The 17,313-nt window shown below is 42.1% G+C and overlaps 3 protein-coding genes across 5 annotated transcripts in view; 2 read left to right on the top strand and 1 right to left on the bottom strand.

The window, feature by feature from the left end:
* Window positions 1-2,400, top strand: part of nphs1 (NPHS1 adhesion molecule, nephrin) — a 37,119-nt gene extending 34,719 nt beyond the window's left edge. Inside the window, exons 26-29 of the mRNA XM_084556197.1 lie at window positions 309-441; window positions 1,318-1,396; window positions 1,597-1,763; window positions 1,859-2,400. Of these exons, the coding sequence (XP_084412323.1) occupies window positions 309-441; window positions 1,318-1,396; window positions 1,597-1,763; window positions 1,859-1,951 (472 nt within the window). The 3' untranslated portion in view covers window positions 1,952-2,400. The remainder of the gene's footprint in view (window positions 1-308; window positions 442-1,317; window positions 1,397-1,596; window positions 1,764-1,858) is intronic.
* Window positions 2,401-7,754: 5,354 nt separating this feature from the next.
* On the top strand, window positions 7,755-13,228 carry fxyd5 (FXYD domain containing ion transport regulator 5). Its single transcript, XM_084556865.1, has 10 exons — window positions 7,755-7,933; window positions 9,302-9,341; window positions 10,859-10,942; window positions 11,047-11,184; window positions 11,260-11,310; window positions 11,834-11,896; window positions 12,323-12,352; window positions 12,448-12,522; window positions 12,611-12,656; window positions 13,062-13,228. Exons 1-10 carry the CDS (start codon window positions 7,880-7,882, stop codon window positions 13,069-13,071), a joined length of 591 nt encoding a protein of 196 aa, XP_084412991.1. The 5' UTR covers window positions 7,755-7,879; the 3' UTR covers window positions 13,072-13,228.
* A 480-nt stretch (window positions 13,229-13,708) lies between these two features.
* Window positions 13,709-17,313, bottom strand: part of LOC311496857 (uncharacterized protein) — an 11,196-nt gene continuing 7,591 nt past the window's right edge. For all 3 annotated transcript variants that reach the window (XM_084556867.1, XM_084556868.1, XM_084556866.1), the window contains exon 8: window positions 13,709-16,231. In XM_084556867.1, the coding sequence (XP_084412993.1) occupies window positions 16,186-16,231 (46 nt within the window). In that variant the 3' untranslated portion in view covers window positions 13,709-16,185. The remainder of the gene's footprint in view (window positions 16,232-17,313) is intronic.

The raw sequence follows: 17,313 nt of genomic DNA, 5'->3' as shown, positions 1-17,313 counted from the left end.
TGGTGGTAATAAAGATACACACATCCAATCCACTCTTGTAATTGTGAGACCTGATCCATTGGCTGAAAACAGCCAGGCAGGCAAAAACAACAAGCTTCTGTCAATATCAATTATATTAGTGGCATCAAACTTGCACCACAATCCTGCATTATACCCCACATAATTCATTGTTATAAAGAACGTAATGTATGCAAGAAACAAGTTGTGCGGTGAGTGCTTCGAATCTGTTAATTCACACTGGGGACTATTTATTACCACTCGCGGAGAAACAAATCATGTCGATGACATAATCTGATTTCTCCATGCAGGTCAAGTCAATCAACTGTGAGAAACTCCAATAGCTATGAGAGCAAAGAAAAGATCAACACCGCAGCCCAGCGCACCCTCCTCATTGACTCGGGGTCTGAAGCAGACAGCAATGTCTACGAGAGCTATGCGGCGGTAAGAAGGGGGGAGACGGGGGGAGAGGGAGAGAGAGAGAGGAGTGGGAGGAGGAAGAGAAAAGGGCAACTGAAAAAATATGCAGAGACACAGAGAAGGTTGAATAAACAGATGAGCCGAGGAAAGAGGTTAGGCCGAGGGTGAGGAGACCTGGCAGATGAGGAAGTGGAGAATTCAGCCATAACAAGGAAAATGGATAGATAAACTAATGGAACCTTTTGCTGCGCACAGAGATGGAACATAGATCAATACCTCAGCGTTCAATTAGCATTCAAAATACACATTGATCTCTGAGAAATTATCATTTTGTGCTTTAAAAAGGCCAGCAAGGATTTGAACCTTGAAGAAAACTGTTTAGTGGGGTAAAAGGAAACAGATAACTGTGCTGTCAGGAGGGACTTCACGTCACCCCTTATTTAACCTCAGATGTAAAGTATACATCTGGTGTGTTATCTAGTCTTGAGTGGAAATGGCTTTTTATTTGATTTATTTGGGCCTAATTTTTGATGTCCACCTGCAAGATTTCTGCCCACATGCTAGTGCGACGAAGTATTGAAAACAGCTCACCCATTTTGTTAGGGAGTTCATCTTCCGTCATCTTCTGTAGTTTCCATGAAAACTGTCCAAATTATTTTTATTTTCTACCAGAAATCCTGAAAATGAAATTAAAATAGGATAGAAGCAAACCTATTATATAATCTGGAGTTGTATACTTACATAATCTTTCCAGAAATAAAACTGGCTCAAGCACCTTTGTGAGAATTCACAGAGTCCACTCTGCACTAAAGGAAAACATTTGGAATTGCCATTATTTAAAGGAAGTTAGTCAAGGTTGAAGCTGATATGATGCTATCACAACTGTTTCACCACTTCCAGGAACATCCCCATTATTATTGTCCCACCGGTGACTACATGCCGCCTCTCAGTCCACCCCCCGAGGAAACGCGCAGGCTGGGTAAGACGCAAATAGTAAACAAGGGAACAGTAAACACCTCACAGCCACGATGTGACACAGTTGGAGCCAACGAGGCTCTATATCTGTCCTAGTTTAAACTTGTACCAAATGGTTTTGCCATTAGCGATTATTCAAGTACATTAAATTTGAAAGATGATCCATATTTATGTTTTAATCATGTGTTCCGTGTGCTCTTCAAGATGTCATCCATCTCCCTGCGGACTCTCAGAGCCATTTGTATGAAGATGTAAGAGATGAGCGCCTGTACCAGGACATACAGGCTTCTTCTTTTCCTCCTCCGCCACTTTTATTTGATCACAGATTGCCTCAACAAAGGAATGACTGGAAACCGCCGGCCTACCGTCAGGTCTGTAAATCGAACCCCAGCCTGTTATTTTATACATTATTTACATTAGTTAATATCACAATTCACTACTGACCGGGGTGCAATCTGTCTCTCAGCAGGGTATCGGGAGAGCGGGGCAGCTCATGGATGTTCAGCAACCGCGGAGAGATTCTGATCTTCCCTTTGAACTAAGAGGAGAGCTAGTCTAGAATGAGAAGATAAGGTCAAACTAACGTGGCAGGGCTTATTATTCAGCGGTAGTCATGAAGTACAGTGCTGTACAGCAGATATTCACCACAGTGTTATTTGTTTTATTCTTTTTTTTTTAATATCATCTCACAAGGCACCTTGAGTGACAGAGACAAACGGGAATACTTGATGTCAAATGCTACACAACACGCCGTTTCACCTCTCCAGTGCTACGAATTTTCACCGCTTGCACTGTGATCATTCAGTGATTTTTTTTCAAAGGATTGAGCTGACCTGATGAACATCAAACTGACACGCTGAACAGACGCCAGGAAGAATGGCAGAATGATTTGAAAGACCTCACGCAAGCGGGAATGTCAGAACGATGTCTTATCTGTATATGCCTTTTCCTTTAATACAGGTTAATGTCTTATATGTTAAAATGAATTGCTTTCGAACCTCTGCAATCTTATTGTGTCCTCCTCCTCCTCCTCCTCTCTTGGTCCTGTTTCACCTTTACCCTCTATCACCAAGCCGTGACGACTGCCCACGGTTCCCTCTGCTTTGGCCTGCAGGTAGCCATGAGTCAGTCAGTGAGAGACAAAAGTGGACTGACGTTGCTGCGGTTAGCACGAAGGCAGAAGCGGCGTAGACTCACCGTGTGCCACCCGAGCAGACACCATCCTTTTTTCACCCGTTCAGCATTAACACGTATCAAGATGAGAACCTGACAACAGTGGCATGTCTCCGCGACAAAAGAAAAGAGTTTCAGATCTCCCGGTTAGTCAATCCTTACAATAGGATCATATTGAGTGGTATTTAGCACAGTTATGTCTTCAGGAGGTAAAGCCATATCCAGGGCCAGACTCTAATCCTGTTTTCTCTCGGATTGAAGTTCAGCTCACAACATCAGTGACAGAGGCAGACCATGCAAGGAATTTGTCTCACTGAGAGTGGGCAGTCAGAGAGAGATAGGGAAGAGAGGGTTAGGATAAGCTGCAACTGTGGCTACTGCTTCAGAAAATCTCCTCCAGTTCAAGAAAAAGCAGTTCACTGACGACTTTTAACTCTGCAGCCTTCAAAGTGATTATAATCTAAAGTAGTATTTCTAAACTAAACCGTCTCTGCGCAAGATACAATTAAACAAAACCTTCAGTTTCATATTCAAGTAGATAAAGTCATTTTTTTCTTTAGCAAAATTACTTCCAAGAAATGAACAGAAGTATAATTACAGCATTGCTTTTATATGCCTCCACACAGCAGTCAAGTTGCTTTTTCCATCTAGTACATCTGTCCAGAGTCGTATAACATTGAAGAATTTATAGGAGATTAGAAAAAGTGGTTTTGTAGAACATTGTGATGAGAGGATGACCTTTGACCTTCTGGATAATAATAATAATAATCACCAGTTCATCATTTTATCGCATTATACAGTTACGTAAACGTTGTAAAAGCCATGGTTCGGACATAAATTCTTGGGATATGACCAGAAACGTGTTCTCTGAAGTCACAGTGACCTTTGACCTCCAAAGTCTGATCACTTCATCCTTGAGTCCAGGTGGAAGCTTGAGATCAGTTTGAAAAAACTAAAGATCTATTGGCCAAAGTGTCCTACTGACTTGTGTTGCGCTTATTTCCTTATGGTAATCCAAGGTTTTCCAGTCCACTGTCCAACAGATGATATATCCACACGTATGCTTCTAATATCTTTTATATATGACAGTTGTTGCTCTACTGATTTTTCAACATCCTACAGTATGAGCACCATGTAGCGCTCATTAAACATATGAAAGCAACTCAACAGAAAATCCCCTGCAGTTAAATACACTCCATTCAGACGTCTTACAGCAGAACAATAAAAACGGACATGTCCAGGCTGCATTAGCTGCTGTATGGACTGCTGACTGTACTTTAAAAAAGTAACACATTATGCCATTACACTTTCCAAATAATACACTATTACTTCAGTTCATTGGGCATTCGCTCAACCAGGTAGGACATCCCACTCTGATGCTGAGATATCCTATTCATTTGCTTAAAATAGGTCCACATATGTGTTTTGTCGGGTCGCGCACCTTGACCTTTGACCCTCGAAACCTAATCTCTTCATCACTGAATCCAAGCCCAAGCCACATGAACATACACCGATCAGCCATAACATTATGTCCTAATATTGTGGAAGGTCTCCCTTGTGCCTACAAAACAGTTGTGACTCATCAGAGAATGGACATGGGCCTTCTGAGGGTGTCCTGTGGTGTCCGACAACAGAATGTTGTTAGTGGGGGCCTTTGGGTCCTACGGGTTGAGGGGAGAGGCCTCCGTGGATCAGGCTTGTTCCACTGCATCCCTTGATCAGTTTGGGATCTAGTGAATTTGGAGGCCAGGTCAACACCTTGTGCTGTTCTTCATGTTTTTTGAGTTGTTCCTAAACCTCTTTTTGTGTGTGTGCCTGTCTCAGGCTGCATCCTGCTGGGAATGGCTGCTGCCATCAAGGAGTGTCATTGGTATGGGGTGGGGCTGGCTCGTCTGGTCTAGGTGGGTGGTACATGCCTGGTGGTACAAAAATATCCCCAGCAGAACATTGCATTGTCACAAGATGGTCAGTGTTATAAACTTCTACTGTCAGTGATTATAATGTTGTGGCTGATAGGTGTACGTACTGTAACAGGCTGCCAAGGGACAGACGTTGAAAATACAGTACCTCCGGCTACAGTTGTCGCTGTAGGCAGAGGCATAAAAATCTAAAAAGACGAGACTTGCGTGCATACAGCCATGCTCGTAGCTCTGAGAAGCTGACAATCCGTCACACTGACTGTAATGTTTACTCACTTCACCATCTTAGTTTAGTCTGTTAGGAAGCTAAATGCTAATTAAATTAGCTCTAAAGACAGATATCTTTCATAATAGCCGCATATACCTTTTGATGTGTTGACGATATTAGATAAAAAGTCGGTCTGGGTCACACAGGTGCTATTGCCATTCACAACCACATTACAGCCAAAAAAAAAAAAAAAGTCAAACCCACATAAGCTTTAATAAGATATGCTCGTGTGACAAATCAAACTGAAGGGTTGCTGACTCAGCCAGCCTTATTTGATCAGGCAAGTCATTCCTCAGCTTCTTGACTAAATACATCTTTTCACCGTATACTGTATCTGTAGATAAAGTGCTTTAAAGCTACAGATTGGCACCGTCACCGGAGCTATAGAGCACTATGAGAGATGACTTTCTTATATTAAAGCAGGATATTAGTGTTCTGTGTATTTCTGTAACTTCATCCAATAATGTTTACTGCAAAGATAGCAGGAACCCCCCCCTCAGATTGAGACAGGGCTCTTATTATATCTGTACACAGATCCGTTACACTTGCACCCAGCTTCCTCTTCCAGCTTCCTCTTTTCCCTTGAGTTTGATTTGTCAAATAGTGCGCACGAGCATATCACCCTGCAAGGACATCAAATGCATTATGTGTGTGTTCAATGATGCACACACACATACACAAAAAGAAAATAGAGTGTGATCAGAATTTAGTGTCCTTCAGTAGAAATATTCCCCTTTTCTTTTTTTATTAAGGTGATGTTTCGGTGCATCGTCCCTATGGAAATATTTATTTACAGGATGTGAGCTGATATTTAAATCTGCGTGCACATTTTACTGTCCACACATTTGTCAAACCTACAAAATTCTGTCCCCTCAGCGTGGTCTGACTGCCTGGAGATAAATCTGAATGTTTCACTCAGCTGTGTTCTCAGGCCTGCCATCCTCCATTATGAGCTGTCAAGGTGTGTTTGTCTCATTACTGAACAATTGTTTAAGTTCCTGTCTCGCTGACTGCTGTTTTCATACCAAAGCCTGTTCATAATGCATCATTTCAGCTCGGGCAGGAACGGTAATCTGCTAACTGAAGGCTTGACAGCTCAATACTGCATGTCAGCTTCTGTTTTTTTCCTGACTTGCCTCATGAGCATTTTGATATGTTGTTTTCCGAAGAATCTCAAGGGAGCTCAAACACGCTGGCTGCATGAGTGCACAATTAAGTCAAAAGAAAAACAAATAAGAGACTTTAATTACCTCATCGCCAACAGCGTTTCCACATTCTTCTGCATGTTTTCAAAAAAAAAAAAAAAAAGTCCATATAAGATTGAACAATATTGCTGTTATCACTTTAACAGGTTCTGTTTCCAGCGGCGAGCTAACTCAGATTTAACTCCAATTTCTGCAATCTCCGTCATTGCTCTCATTATTCGGATATTTCACTATGAACCAAACAGAAATCAAATCAAATGTAACCGCAGGTTTTACAAATTAGGACAAGATTTTTACTGGCGGTTATTACGTCTCACTTTGCGGCTCTGCTCTCCTGTTGTTAGTAATGAGGACGTAATTTGCCCCTCAATGGCGCGGAATTTTCACAGAAGTTCATGAAAGATAACCAGGGAGTAAAGAGACAAAAGCTTTTTTTGTTCACGATTATAAGAGAAGAACTGAAAGCATACTGGCCGCGGTGTATGCTGCCGAGGCCACTTGAAAGCAAAAGAGTAAAAATAAACCTGTAATACAAAGAAGAAGGAGATGTAGAGTCCGATGCGAGTAAAAGATGTTGAGCTGGGGATTTTAAAACACTGCTTTCTTACAGTCTCATTCTTCGTTAATGATTTTGTGTGCTTCATTAGATTATCTGCATTCACACAAGCGCTACTCACCTTTTGCTCAATGGCATACAATTAGCAAAATAAATATCCCCTTTCTTTTTAGGTCCTGTACTCGGCTGTATTTCTTGCTTGTAGCTAAGCACATTTGAACTCACACATCCCTCTAGGATGATAAGGGAAAAAAATATTAATCATTAACTCAGAATCTGATACAAGATACTGTACAATACAGTCCCTTTTTCCTCTTTGCATTCATTTGCATGAACGTGTGGAGGGAATTACATCCACAACTTGCTAACCAGGAAGTAGAACCAGGAAGCCGTTGACAATACAAACAGCTTTGAGGATATTTACTGTTAAAGTCAATAGTTACATTATAAAAACAATTGAAATGAAACAGAAGAAAGGCTGATCCAAGAGCTGCGCCGCGGACAAAGAGCGTCCTCTGCTAGCGCGGATGAATTGCGGCCTTTGTCTGCTTTAACAGTCTAGGTTTGTGCTTCTCAGCTGGGTAAGACTGTCGGGTCACAATCACAGCCCCCCCCCCCCTCCGTTCCTGTGGCCTTGAAGCAGTAGCTAAAAAATCTGTGGTGGGGAAAAAAAAAAAGAACACTGATTAAAGAAGTTCGCAGCAGCAATCGCTTACAGCTTTAATCCATCATGATAAATGTGGAGGAAATCATTTTCTGTGTAATGGAGTTGGTGCATGTTCTAGCATTGGCATTTTAATTAGGTGTCGTATAAACTCTGTTTTTATAAAAACTAGCAAATCGGATAAATATTTAATTGCACATAGAATTGTAGGTATCTTTAGGTATCTTTGAAAAAGTAGATATTTATAGTGCATAATATATGTAGTACTGGACAGACACATTCAGTGAAAGCCTGCACCACTAAAAGTAAACAATAAAATGAAATTCACTCACGCCACTTCTTGTTTGTGAAACTGCTACATGGATACAGATGACAAATGAAAGTGTGGACAGAAGTGTTTGTGCTGTATAAACATGGAGAGAGGCGGTTATCTGAGTGGGATGGGTAAGACAGGAGGAGACGCCGAACTGCAGACAGAGAAGTAAGAGTGAAAATGTGGATGTCAAAGAGCAAACTGGAGGAGGCCGTGTCACGAGAGAATAGTGGGAGTGAGAGAGAGAGAGAGAGAGAGAGAGAGAGAGAGTGAAAGAGTGAAGCAGGCGTCAGACAATTGGATGAGGAAGTGGTGGCACTGAGCACATGGGTGTGGTTGGCTAGCCGTTTCTCCATCAGCCTTTCAGAACTCACAGAGCGTTGTGGATTATGAGGCCGTGGCAACATCTCCGGACTCGGCCACCTTGCGGGATGGATACTAAGGTAAGCGTAAGAGCCTTGGCGAAAGACTAAACATCCGAGGGCTGATGGGGTGTTTTGGGTGAAGCAAGCTGAAAAGAGATTGATGGAGGATGACAGACAAATGGATGAACAGACAGACGGGAGAGTGAGTGAGAGCGCTGGATGTGACAAACAAGCGGGCGGGTCAGGCCAGGGGAAGGGGAAGACGCCTGTACAGCCCAAGGGAAACAGGCCTCATCTTGACATATGCTCTGGAGTGAAATGAAGATTGGCATGACCTGCTAATCTGAGCTGTCAAAGCTCATGACGACCACAGACGCTCACCTGTCACATTGTTCCCAGCCCGGAGGATGAGCTGCCACCAGGATAGGTCAAAGATCGAGATTCATTTTCTGCTGGGGGTGGATTCAAACCGAGTCCTCGGCACAGGCTTCCATCTTCCTCCCTACCTGCTTCGGCTGCACCTGTTTGTAGCATTTGTGGTCCTCCATGCCATGCTGCTATAAAATCATGCAATACCCCACATTTCATATTTCTTACTTTTGTGTTTATACAGTGTTGTTTGTTTGAAGCTACAGGCAATATGTTGAGGGGGAGGAAAAAGTAAATTTTGCCACTGATTTGTAGGCTGCTGCTCACCGGTGCGGGATTTCCATTATGTTAAAAAGAAGTAGTTTCAGCACATCCTCCAATGCCATTGCCTTTTTTTTTTTATAAATCGGTGTCAGCATACAAATTATGATATAGTTAAATCTACAGTAGCATAAACTTCGGGACAGACACACGTGGGAGGGTCGCATACAAAATGTCTGGCCTCGATCACTTGCTTTTGACAAACAAACCAAAAGTGTCCTTGACATTCAAACAAAGAATGTGTTCTCTGTCAGGCCGTGTGAGGCGTGTGGGTGACGTTGCGTGCATGCAACAGGAGGAAGGAGAGGCAACCACGCGGTGCTAACCTCAATGAGCACATCTTCCTGTCGGGTAGATTCGCGCCGTACAAAATGTTCCAGGGTGAATCTGCCTCGACAATTGAGGCAGATCCTCTCATTTAGTGTACATTTACTCAAGCCCCGGCCAAAACAATTGCAAGATCATAACCGTGACTTAAGAAAAAAAAAAAACCCCTGCATGAATCAACACTGGTTTTCAGTGCGCTTGCGACATTTTGTTTTGAATGCATCAGCTCCAATCCTGTGTAACGAATGCATTTACAACGCGATTGTATATGCTGCTTGAGAGGTTCTGGATTACGTAACAGATTATTTCAATCTTATTGCACCAAATTGTGTTACAAATACAGGACACAACCTATGAGATGCAACCTGCTTTGCACTTTCAGAATCCGTGTCTCACATCCTATCCTCATGAAATGTCTTTTTCTTTCAGATTTATTGGGCCTTCTTGACTCTGTTCTTCGTGTTAAGTGGTGAGTGTGAACAGTGTGAAGACTGAACTGACTATTTGTGAAGGCACTTGATATCAACTGAGGTTAAAGTGAGAAATTGAATTATTGTGCTCACCAATCACAGAGAGATAGAGTAAAAAAAAACAAAAACAAAAAAAAACATATACCTTTGTGTTTTAATCGATATGGCTAGAAGATTATTTGAGGATTATTAAAATAGCATTAAAGCTGTTACTGTTACTTGTGTGGCACGAACTGAGGCAGGTGTTGCAGTAATAGTGAAAGCCCCTAAATTCAGGAAAGTGACTCAACATTGTGACTTCCACAGAAACGACAGTCAAGTGTAATACAGCAGCAGACATCAGGCACCACGCCGCCAGAGCTGCATTAGCAGAGGTGTATTTGTTGCCAAACATTTGTAAGAAGCAGAAGCAGAGTGTGTTATTTCCGATTTCAAATGTTGTGTTTGGTTTCTCCGGGATACCGCTTGGGGATTAGAAGCCTTAATAGGTACGACAATTTAGTACATCACCAACAAAAAAAACATAAAAAAAATATTTAAAGAAATCTTGATATTTATTATATTAACCTACCGGGTAAATGGCTGTGTGAATGTACTTGACCAAACTCACCCAGAGCCACAGAATTTGATTCATTTTTTTTTTTTTAATATAACATCAATAACAATAACAAAAAAAAAAAGAAAGTTTCAAGAGCCCAGAGTAAGCGGAAAGGTAATAGTGGCAGAGAAGAAGTCCCTTTGTATAGGAAGAAACCTTGAGCAGAACCAAACTCATTGCCATGAGGCCGGCCAGGCAGAGAGAAGGAGAAGAGAGAATCAGAGGCAAGCTTTTCAATCCATACATGCATCTGGATAAAGAATATTTGTATGATGCATATATGCTACATAGAGATTATGTATCCAAGATGTATGGTCTCATGATCTGTAAGCTGTTTACTTTAACCCCGAAAACCCGTTAGAATAAAGTTGTGTTCAATATATGAACAATATATGCTCGCTCAAAACCAATGACTTTACAGTGTAAACAAAAGGCTTTTTTATGTGCACATAATTTATTTGACACGTTCGGCTATAAATCATCACATACGCGCTCAAGTGCTGCCATATGGGTTCATCAAATGGTTAGAATCACAGCAAGAAAGTGGAGGTCTTGTAGAGTTTTAGGACTAATTGGAAGGTGCTGAGTGGGTAAACAGACAACAGCCCTTCTGTCCTGTTTAGTCTCGCACAACAAACCAGCTCTGTTGTGGTCCGGAGGCTGCCTCACAGCCCCACTCACAGGACTATTACTGTGACATACTCAGTGCATCTGCAGGCCTCTCTCCCCTGCATGGCCAGACACATTCTGAAGTCTGGCCTCTGCCAGGAATACATCACGGCGTTGTTTGAGAAAATCACTGGCATAAACAACACCAGGCTTTGTTCCTCCTGTAAAGTGGACTGTATCGAGGCCTCGCTGTGGGGTTTCGTCGGACTTGTGTTTTCGGTGATTAGAATGGGTCTTTTTCTCCCACAGTGTCAAGGGCTCAGACTCCCACAACCGCGGATCAAAAGGAGCATGGGAGCACCAGCATGGTATCCACTTTCACAACTCTCACTGGTACAGTATCTATCTATCTATCTATCTATCTATCTATCTATCTATCTATCTAAAGGTCACGTCTTTCAGTCTCATCTGTTGTACGTACGTTCTGTGTGTTGTAGAACAAAGAGTGGAAACCAGAGTCACCAGAGATGCTAACTCCTCCCTCAATACTCCCCCTGCCGAACAAACCACAAGCCAGCGCTCTGACACAAGAAACTCTATCAACGCCACAACTTTGGCAATTAACACGACAAAAGGTAATCTCTTGTGTCCTTACGAAACACAAGTTTCCTTAAACTTGATGTAATTTTCATCTCCGTCCTTCCCTCTAGCTTCCAGAGAGGTGACATCAGCTCCACAACCAAAGCCTACACCAGCTCGAGGTAACAATCCTCTCTCTCTCTCTCTCTCTCTGTCTCTCCCTCTCCCTCGCATGCTTAAACATCCAGTTGGTGGAGCCATTGAGTTTGGTTGGCTCCAGCAAACTTTGAAGTCAACTCACACCGACAGAAAAGGCCCGCGTTACACTTTCCCCATCGCAGGCGGCATTGCAACTAATTACGGGGTAATTAAAAAAAAAAATGTTAAACTCCCCCATCCATTTTGAGATATGTGGAGGAGTATCTCTGCTGCACTTCACAGCACTGGGGGCAAAAGAGAGAACCAGAGTGATAGAGACGGAGAGAGTGCAGATATGCTTTACGAAGTGTCAGCCTAAATTTCCTCTGAGAGCCGTGCCGCTGAAATATTCAGAAATTCAATTAAAAATTGAGTTAAACATCGAATTATAAACTTGTGTATTATAAATATTAGACTATATAAATATTGGATACAAAGGGGAAAGAGGGTAGAAAACTGAAAAAATGACTAAGCAATGTTTTCACTTTTATTTTTCACCATCCACAGTGACACCCTCTCCATCTGGAGCTAAATATACCACCAAAGGGACCTCTCTAGCTGTTAAATGGGGTAACGTTTCCTCTTTTTTTTTTTTTTTTTCCTTCCCTCCCTACTTGTTGTTACCTTAAATGCCACAGGCATTGCGTTTTTATTGTTATCTCGCGGCAGGCTGACAGTATCACAATTCCCTGTCTTGCAAACAAAACCCATGGCGCAGAGTTAGAACAGAGCACCTCACTTCCTCTCTTGCCAACAGAGTAATGCTTGATTGTACCTCATGCAAGAAGAGATAAGATATTTGCGTCCTCATGCTGCGCTGGCTTAACATAGATAGGGTTTTTGATACACCATCAGCAGCATGTCAGCCCGGCCTGTAGATCAGTCATGCCATCTCTGACAGTTGTCCCCCAGTGATCCTTCCTCTGTTTTGTTCCTGTTGATGCTTCCTCTGTTGTCAAACTTAAGTCAATACTTTTCTACATTTACTTTATATAGATCCAAAATGGGATGAAGCTTTTACCTATGGTAAGAAGCTACTCTTGGCTGTTTTTGTTTTTTTTCTTTTTTTAATGTTATTACTTGTTGTCGGTGTTTGACTGTTTTGTGTTCCACATGTCCAGATTATGAGTCCCTGCGATATGCCGGACTGGCTATTGCTGCAGTCCTCTTTATCTTGGGCATAATGATCATTAGCTGTAAGTATCCGAAAAGCCGAAAGCCATTTTTGTGTTTTGTCTCTCTTCGGCCACAACTGCTCATTTGTTTGCTTACCTCTGACCGTAGGCGGAAAAGTTTGCCGGCTGCCCAGGTGTCGCAAGAGGGCGTCAAGGTGAGCATGAACAGCAGTAAAGCAGTAACCTTTACTTTTTTGGGGATTTATTGCAGCTAATGTTCAACTTATATGCTGGTGTTTAAAAGAATCAAACAAACAAAGCTGCAGCCTGTGCATGGAGGGTTGTAAAGTTACGCCGGGCAAGTGCAGTCAAACGATTTTTTATAAGTAATTTATATCAGGCTGCCGGATAACGTATGGCAAGCAATCAGTCACTTCAGACATATAATGGCGTGACAGAATGCTGACTGAAATCTCTGCGATGATAAATAGATCTAAATGATTATGATTAAGCTATTTGCTGGGCAAGATGGTAGCAGACCAAATGCGCACCACATTGTTCTCCTTGTATTTATGTTTGATAGATATATTGCTAAGAAAGTGCTTGTGCTTATTTCCCAGGCCGTATTGAGAGAGAGAAAGAGGGAGAGAAACCATCAAGAGAAAAACACTCAACCAACACCTGGCAGCGTGTTTTTGCATGTGGACTGAGAGACTATATGCTGCTTAGTAACCATGTCATAGAAAAAACATTGAATAAACATACAGGAAACAAAGTGGATCCATCATCTGTTTATCAAGTTTTATTTCTATAGTTGGTGAAACCGCACTAAAATGCGATTATTTAACTTGGCAAATAATGAAGACAATGATTCATGCTTTAATCACACCTTCACCCATTAGGCAGGCCCACTGACCTTTGTTACCAGTGGCATAGCCACAGGCGGAGCCTCACAGCTGGGATTATTATTAAAAGGTTATGAGGTATAACTCAGCCATGTCATACTGGACAATCTCACATGCTTTTCAATGTTCTGCGAGGATATAAAAAAGATAGCCGGTTCACTTCCTCTTCCTGTTAGTTCCCGCACGGTCTTTACCCTTGTAATATCAATAAAATCTGAGGTTTAGTATGAGCGTCTAAGCTTCTTAGTGGCGCTATGCTTGTAAGCAAGTAAAGCCCTAGATTAAACAGCATCCACTGGCACTCTATCTTTGCATCCATATGGAATCAGAATTACACAAACAACAAACGGGGCGAGTCCAAGCAAAGTTTATGACACATTTAATGTCAAAAGAAACACAATCCAGAGTTCAGCGTAGCTATACAATATACAGTAGTATTCCCAGTTCCACCTGGTAACCAAGGTGAATGCAGCCGTGCAAACAGAACCAATTTCTGATAAACAGGTTTACGGATTTGATGCACCATCAGCAACACGTCAGCTACTGCAAGTGTTTTCTTGTGAGATACCAGGACATGTATTACATGCTTTGCTTTATTAAAGGGTGAGAAACCATGTTTGCTGTCAACGGCACAAAAATACTCATGAGTGAATCTAGATTTTAAAAAGTGCATACATGAACGAAGGCCGAATTTAAACTTTCTTTGCTGCTATGACGCTAAAATGCAAATATTTTACATCAAATTCTTTGGCTAATAACCGATTCCTACCCAAGTATGTGAAAATCCCCCCCTTTTCCAAATATAGTATTTTGTCCCTAAAAAGACACAATGCAAATTCATAGCTTAGTAAATCTGTAGATACATACAATATATTAAAAAAAAAAGCTAGAATAATTGCATGGACAGACGATGACATTTGCCCTGACAGTTGATGAATCTGTCAGTTCAAAAATGAAAAAAAAAAATGATAATAATAACGTTTCCACATACATCACTTTGAGACAGATATAAGCTTGTCAGCTACATGTGTTGCTTTACTATACATGAGTAGTGTCACGACAGAGTGGCTTTACAAAAGGGAGTGACAGAGTAGAGTTTGGTTGCCAGAGTGGATGATTAACCAGTTACTCTTTTTGGATTTCTGCACAAGTCTGTTTTCTTTCTATATTTTGGAAAACGTGCTGTCAAAGAGAAGACCGAATGTTGCTGCACTTTCCATCAGAAATGGTATCAGTAAATATGAATAGAAAGGCTACACACACACACACAATATATCTCTATATTGATATATATCAATATAGACATGTCTCTATATAGATATAAATATCTATCTGTATATTTTTTCTCTCTGAAAAACACTGAAATGTTTTGAACTGCTTTTTATTTGTCAAATTGTCCCCCCTTTGAAATGCAGACACTCATTGAAGGCTTGTTGGGCAATGCTACACTTTTGGGAAATAGTACAGTGCTCACTTAAAGACACTAAAAAAAAAAAAAAACGGAACAGAGAAGTTATGTATGGCACTTCAGCACAGACCAGCAGTAACTGTACCACCCTGATTAAGACGCGACTTCTCAATTTTTTACTCTTACGGCGGCTGGACGGCAACCAAGCCCTACCCCCGGTGGCTAGATTAGCTGCAAGATTTAGTGGGGGAGCAAAGTCATATCCTGCTTTGACAAATCCAGCGTTAGACTCCGTGTAGCCCTTTCCAGTGTTATTGACTCCAAATGAAAAACTGACATGTCAAAAAAAAAAGTCCCCTTCCACTTTAACCCTTTTGTTGACGGCAAACAAATAAGGCAACCGGTGCCTTCAGTTCTTGGATAGAAATCTTTCCTCCACACAGCATGATTGATTTCATTTGACTGAAATCAGAGAAGCCTTCATGTTTCATATGAATGAAAGAAAGGCATTGTTGTTATTTTCCCCAATCATCCCACTTTATTTAATTTGGGAGATTTCATCCATCCATTCCACCGAGCTTCTCTCTACCAGTGTGGGAGGCATTAATCTAACTCTCCGCAGCGTTCAGAGAGCTATTTACAACCTGCGAGACTAAAGTGAAAGCCTTTCAAAACGAAAAAGAGAGTCGGAAAAGAAAACATCATCGTTCATGGTGGCTGATTAATTTGCAGCAATGCAAGAAAGTGTTCGCACTGACTATTTCCACTTGTTCTTTTTTACTCAGGCTGAAAAGACAGGGAGCAGGTTTTTATCTTCCTATTGCGTTGCCTCCTGTCATTCCTAATGGGCCAGGAACAGAAGATGTCAGACATGTGAATACGGAAATGAGGTGAGCGTTGGGCTGGCTTAGTGTGGATTAGCATTGGTTTGCCTCACTCAACGACCATTTCTTGCAGACAGGTCTGTTCCACATGTACCAAATCAAACGCAAATACGGTTTCACTGCAAAGCTGGTGGGAATAATTTCTTGTTTCAGGCAGTAAAAAAGGGGGAGCTCTGGCTGTGCTAAATTATCCCTTTTAACAAAAGAAGCTTCAAGCCATATTCAGTGGCTTTGATTTGGATTCCTCAAATAGAATCCAATTAGGTTTGAATGTGTTCCAAATGTCCCAGGCTAAATTGTGTGTATGTGGAGTACAAACGGCTGGGACAAAGACAAAGTACACAACAGTAAAAAGAGAAAAAAAAACAACAACACATATTACATATGTTACACGTGTATAGGAGGTTGTGTAGGAGTGAGCAATGAACTGAACAGTGATAAGCTGGCTGTTGTGCAAAGAAGTCCTGAGTGAAAGGGTCGGAGAGAACATAGCCAGATGCATTTCTCCTCTTGCCTGTGTGTTACAGGGCCGATGCTCCAGCAGGAACTAGATGGCACCTTTCTGGTCTTGTTCGATCGGAACAGAGTAGATTCTGAAGAGAGAGGATGAAAACCACAGTAGGGGGTATGAGTTGAGACGGGGCAGAAGCAACAGTCATGCTTAAGGTATTATAAAGTTCTCTCTCAGCTTTTTAGCATAAAGACAATCACTGTGTGGCGGATTGCAGGAACTGGTACGTCTGCGTGGTGCTGCAGGGCTTTGACAGGTGCACGGTGACTCCATTACCTCAAAAACACAGCTCATCCCCAGGTGGGACTTATAAACCTTGCAAGGCACTGTTGATCCAACAAGCCAGGGGTTGCTGTGTGATTAAGCCTCTTTTCACAGAACGATCAGTCAGCACTGAGAGCCCGAGAGGCTGCTTCTAATCCTGCAGAGGAATTTAACCCATGCAGATTGACTTGGGTGCCTGCTCCACAAAGGCTCGTCTCCCACTGCTTAAAGATCCCAGGAGCTCGATTTGAACTCCATAACACCTCTGACCCAACCCACAAGTCATGTTATACTGCACCTCCAGAACAAAAGAGGCTGATTACTCTGCAAAAAGCTTCCCTACAACTGTTAAACACACAAAGTGTGGCGGGGAGGCCATGTGCAAAGTGAGTGCCTTTCTGTATAACTGGTTTAGGCTGTTCTGCTGTCTGACTGCCGTTGGCTGGTTGTTGTCATGAGACCAGGTACATGTTTTCCTGGTAGTTTTATTTCGCTGTAGAATTGTCTACTCAGAGCTGGGCTTATGAGGTAAGCTTTGGAACAGGTCAGGTCCTGTCCCATTCGGTCATACAGGCCCAGCGGCACTGTCTTAAGGCTATTGTTTGAGGACTAAGATGGATAGGTGGGGAGCACTCAGGCTGTAATACTAATTGCTGTACGAGTCGAGACAAGCTCAAGTGGGTGGATGCCAGTTGTGTTTTTTTTTCAGTTGAGTGTTTTTCACTGGTTTAGATGCTCATGACTTGGTTCACGAGTTGGATGAAGTGGGGCAATTTGGCAACGCAGCAGAAAAGCTGTTACCCATCAAACTGGTTCCGTCACTCGGCAGCTGACTTAGCGTAACGTGAAACGAGTGTCTCAGTAGGACACAGACACAATATGTACCGAGTCCATGATGAA

Source organism: Chelon labrosus, assembly GCF_963514085.1.
Source record: "Chelon labrosus genome assembly, chromosome: 12".
Classification (NCBI taxonomy): Eukaryota; Metazoa; Chordata; class Actinopteri; order Mugiliformes; family Mugilidae; genus Chelon; species Chelon labrosus.
Note: the sequence above shows the minus strand (reverse complement) of the source record. Positions and strands in the feature narration are given on the sequence as shown.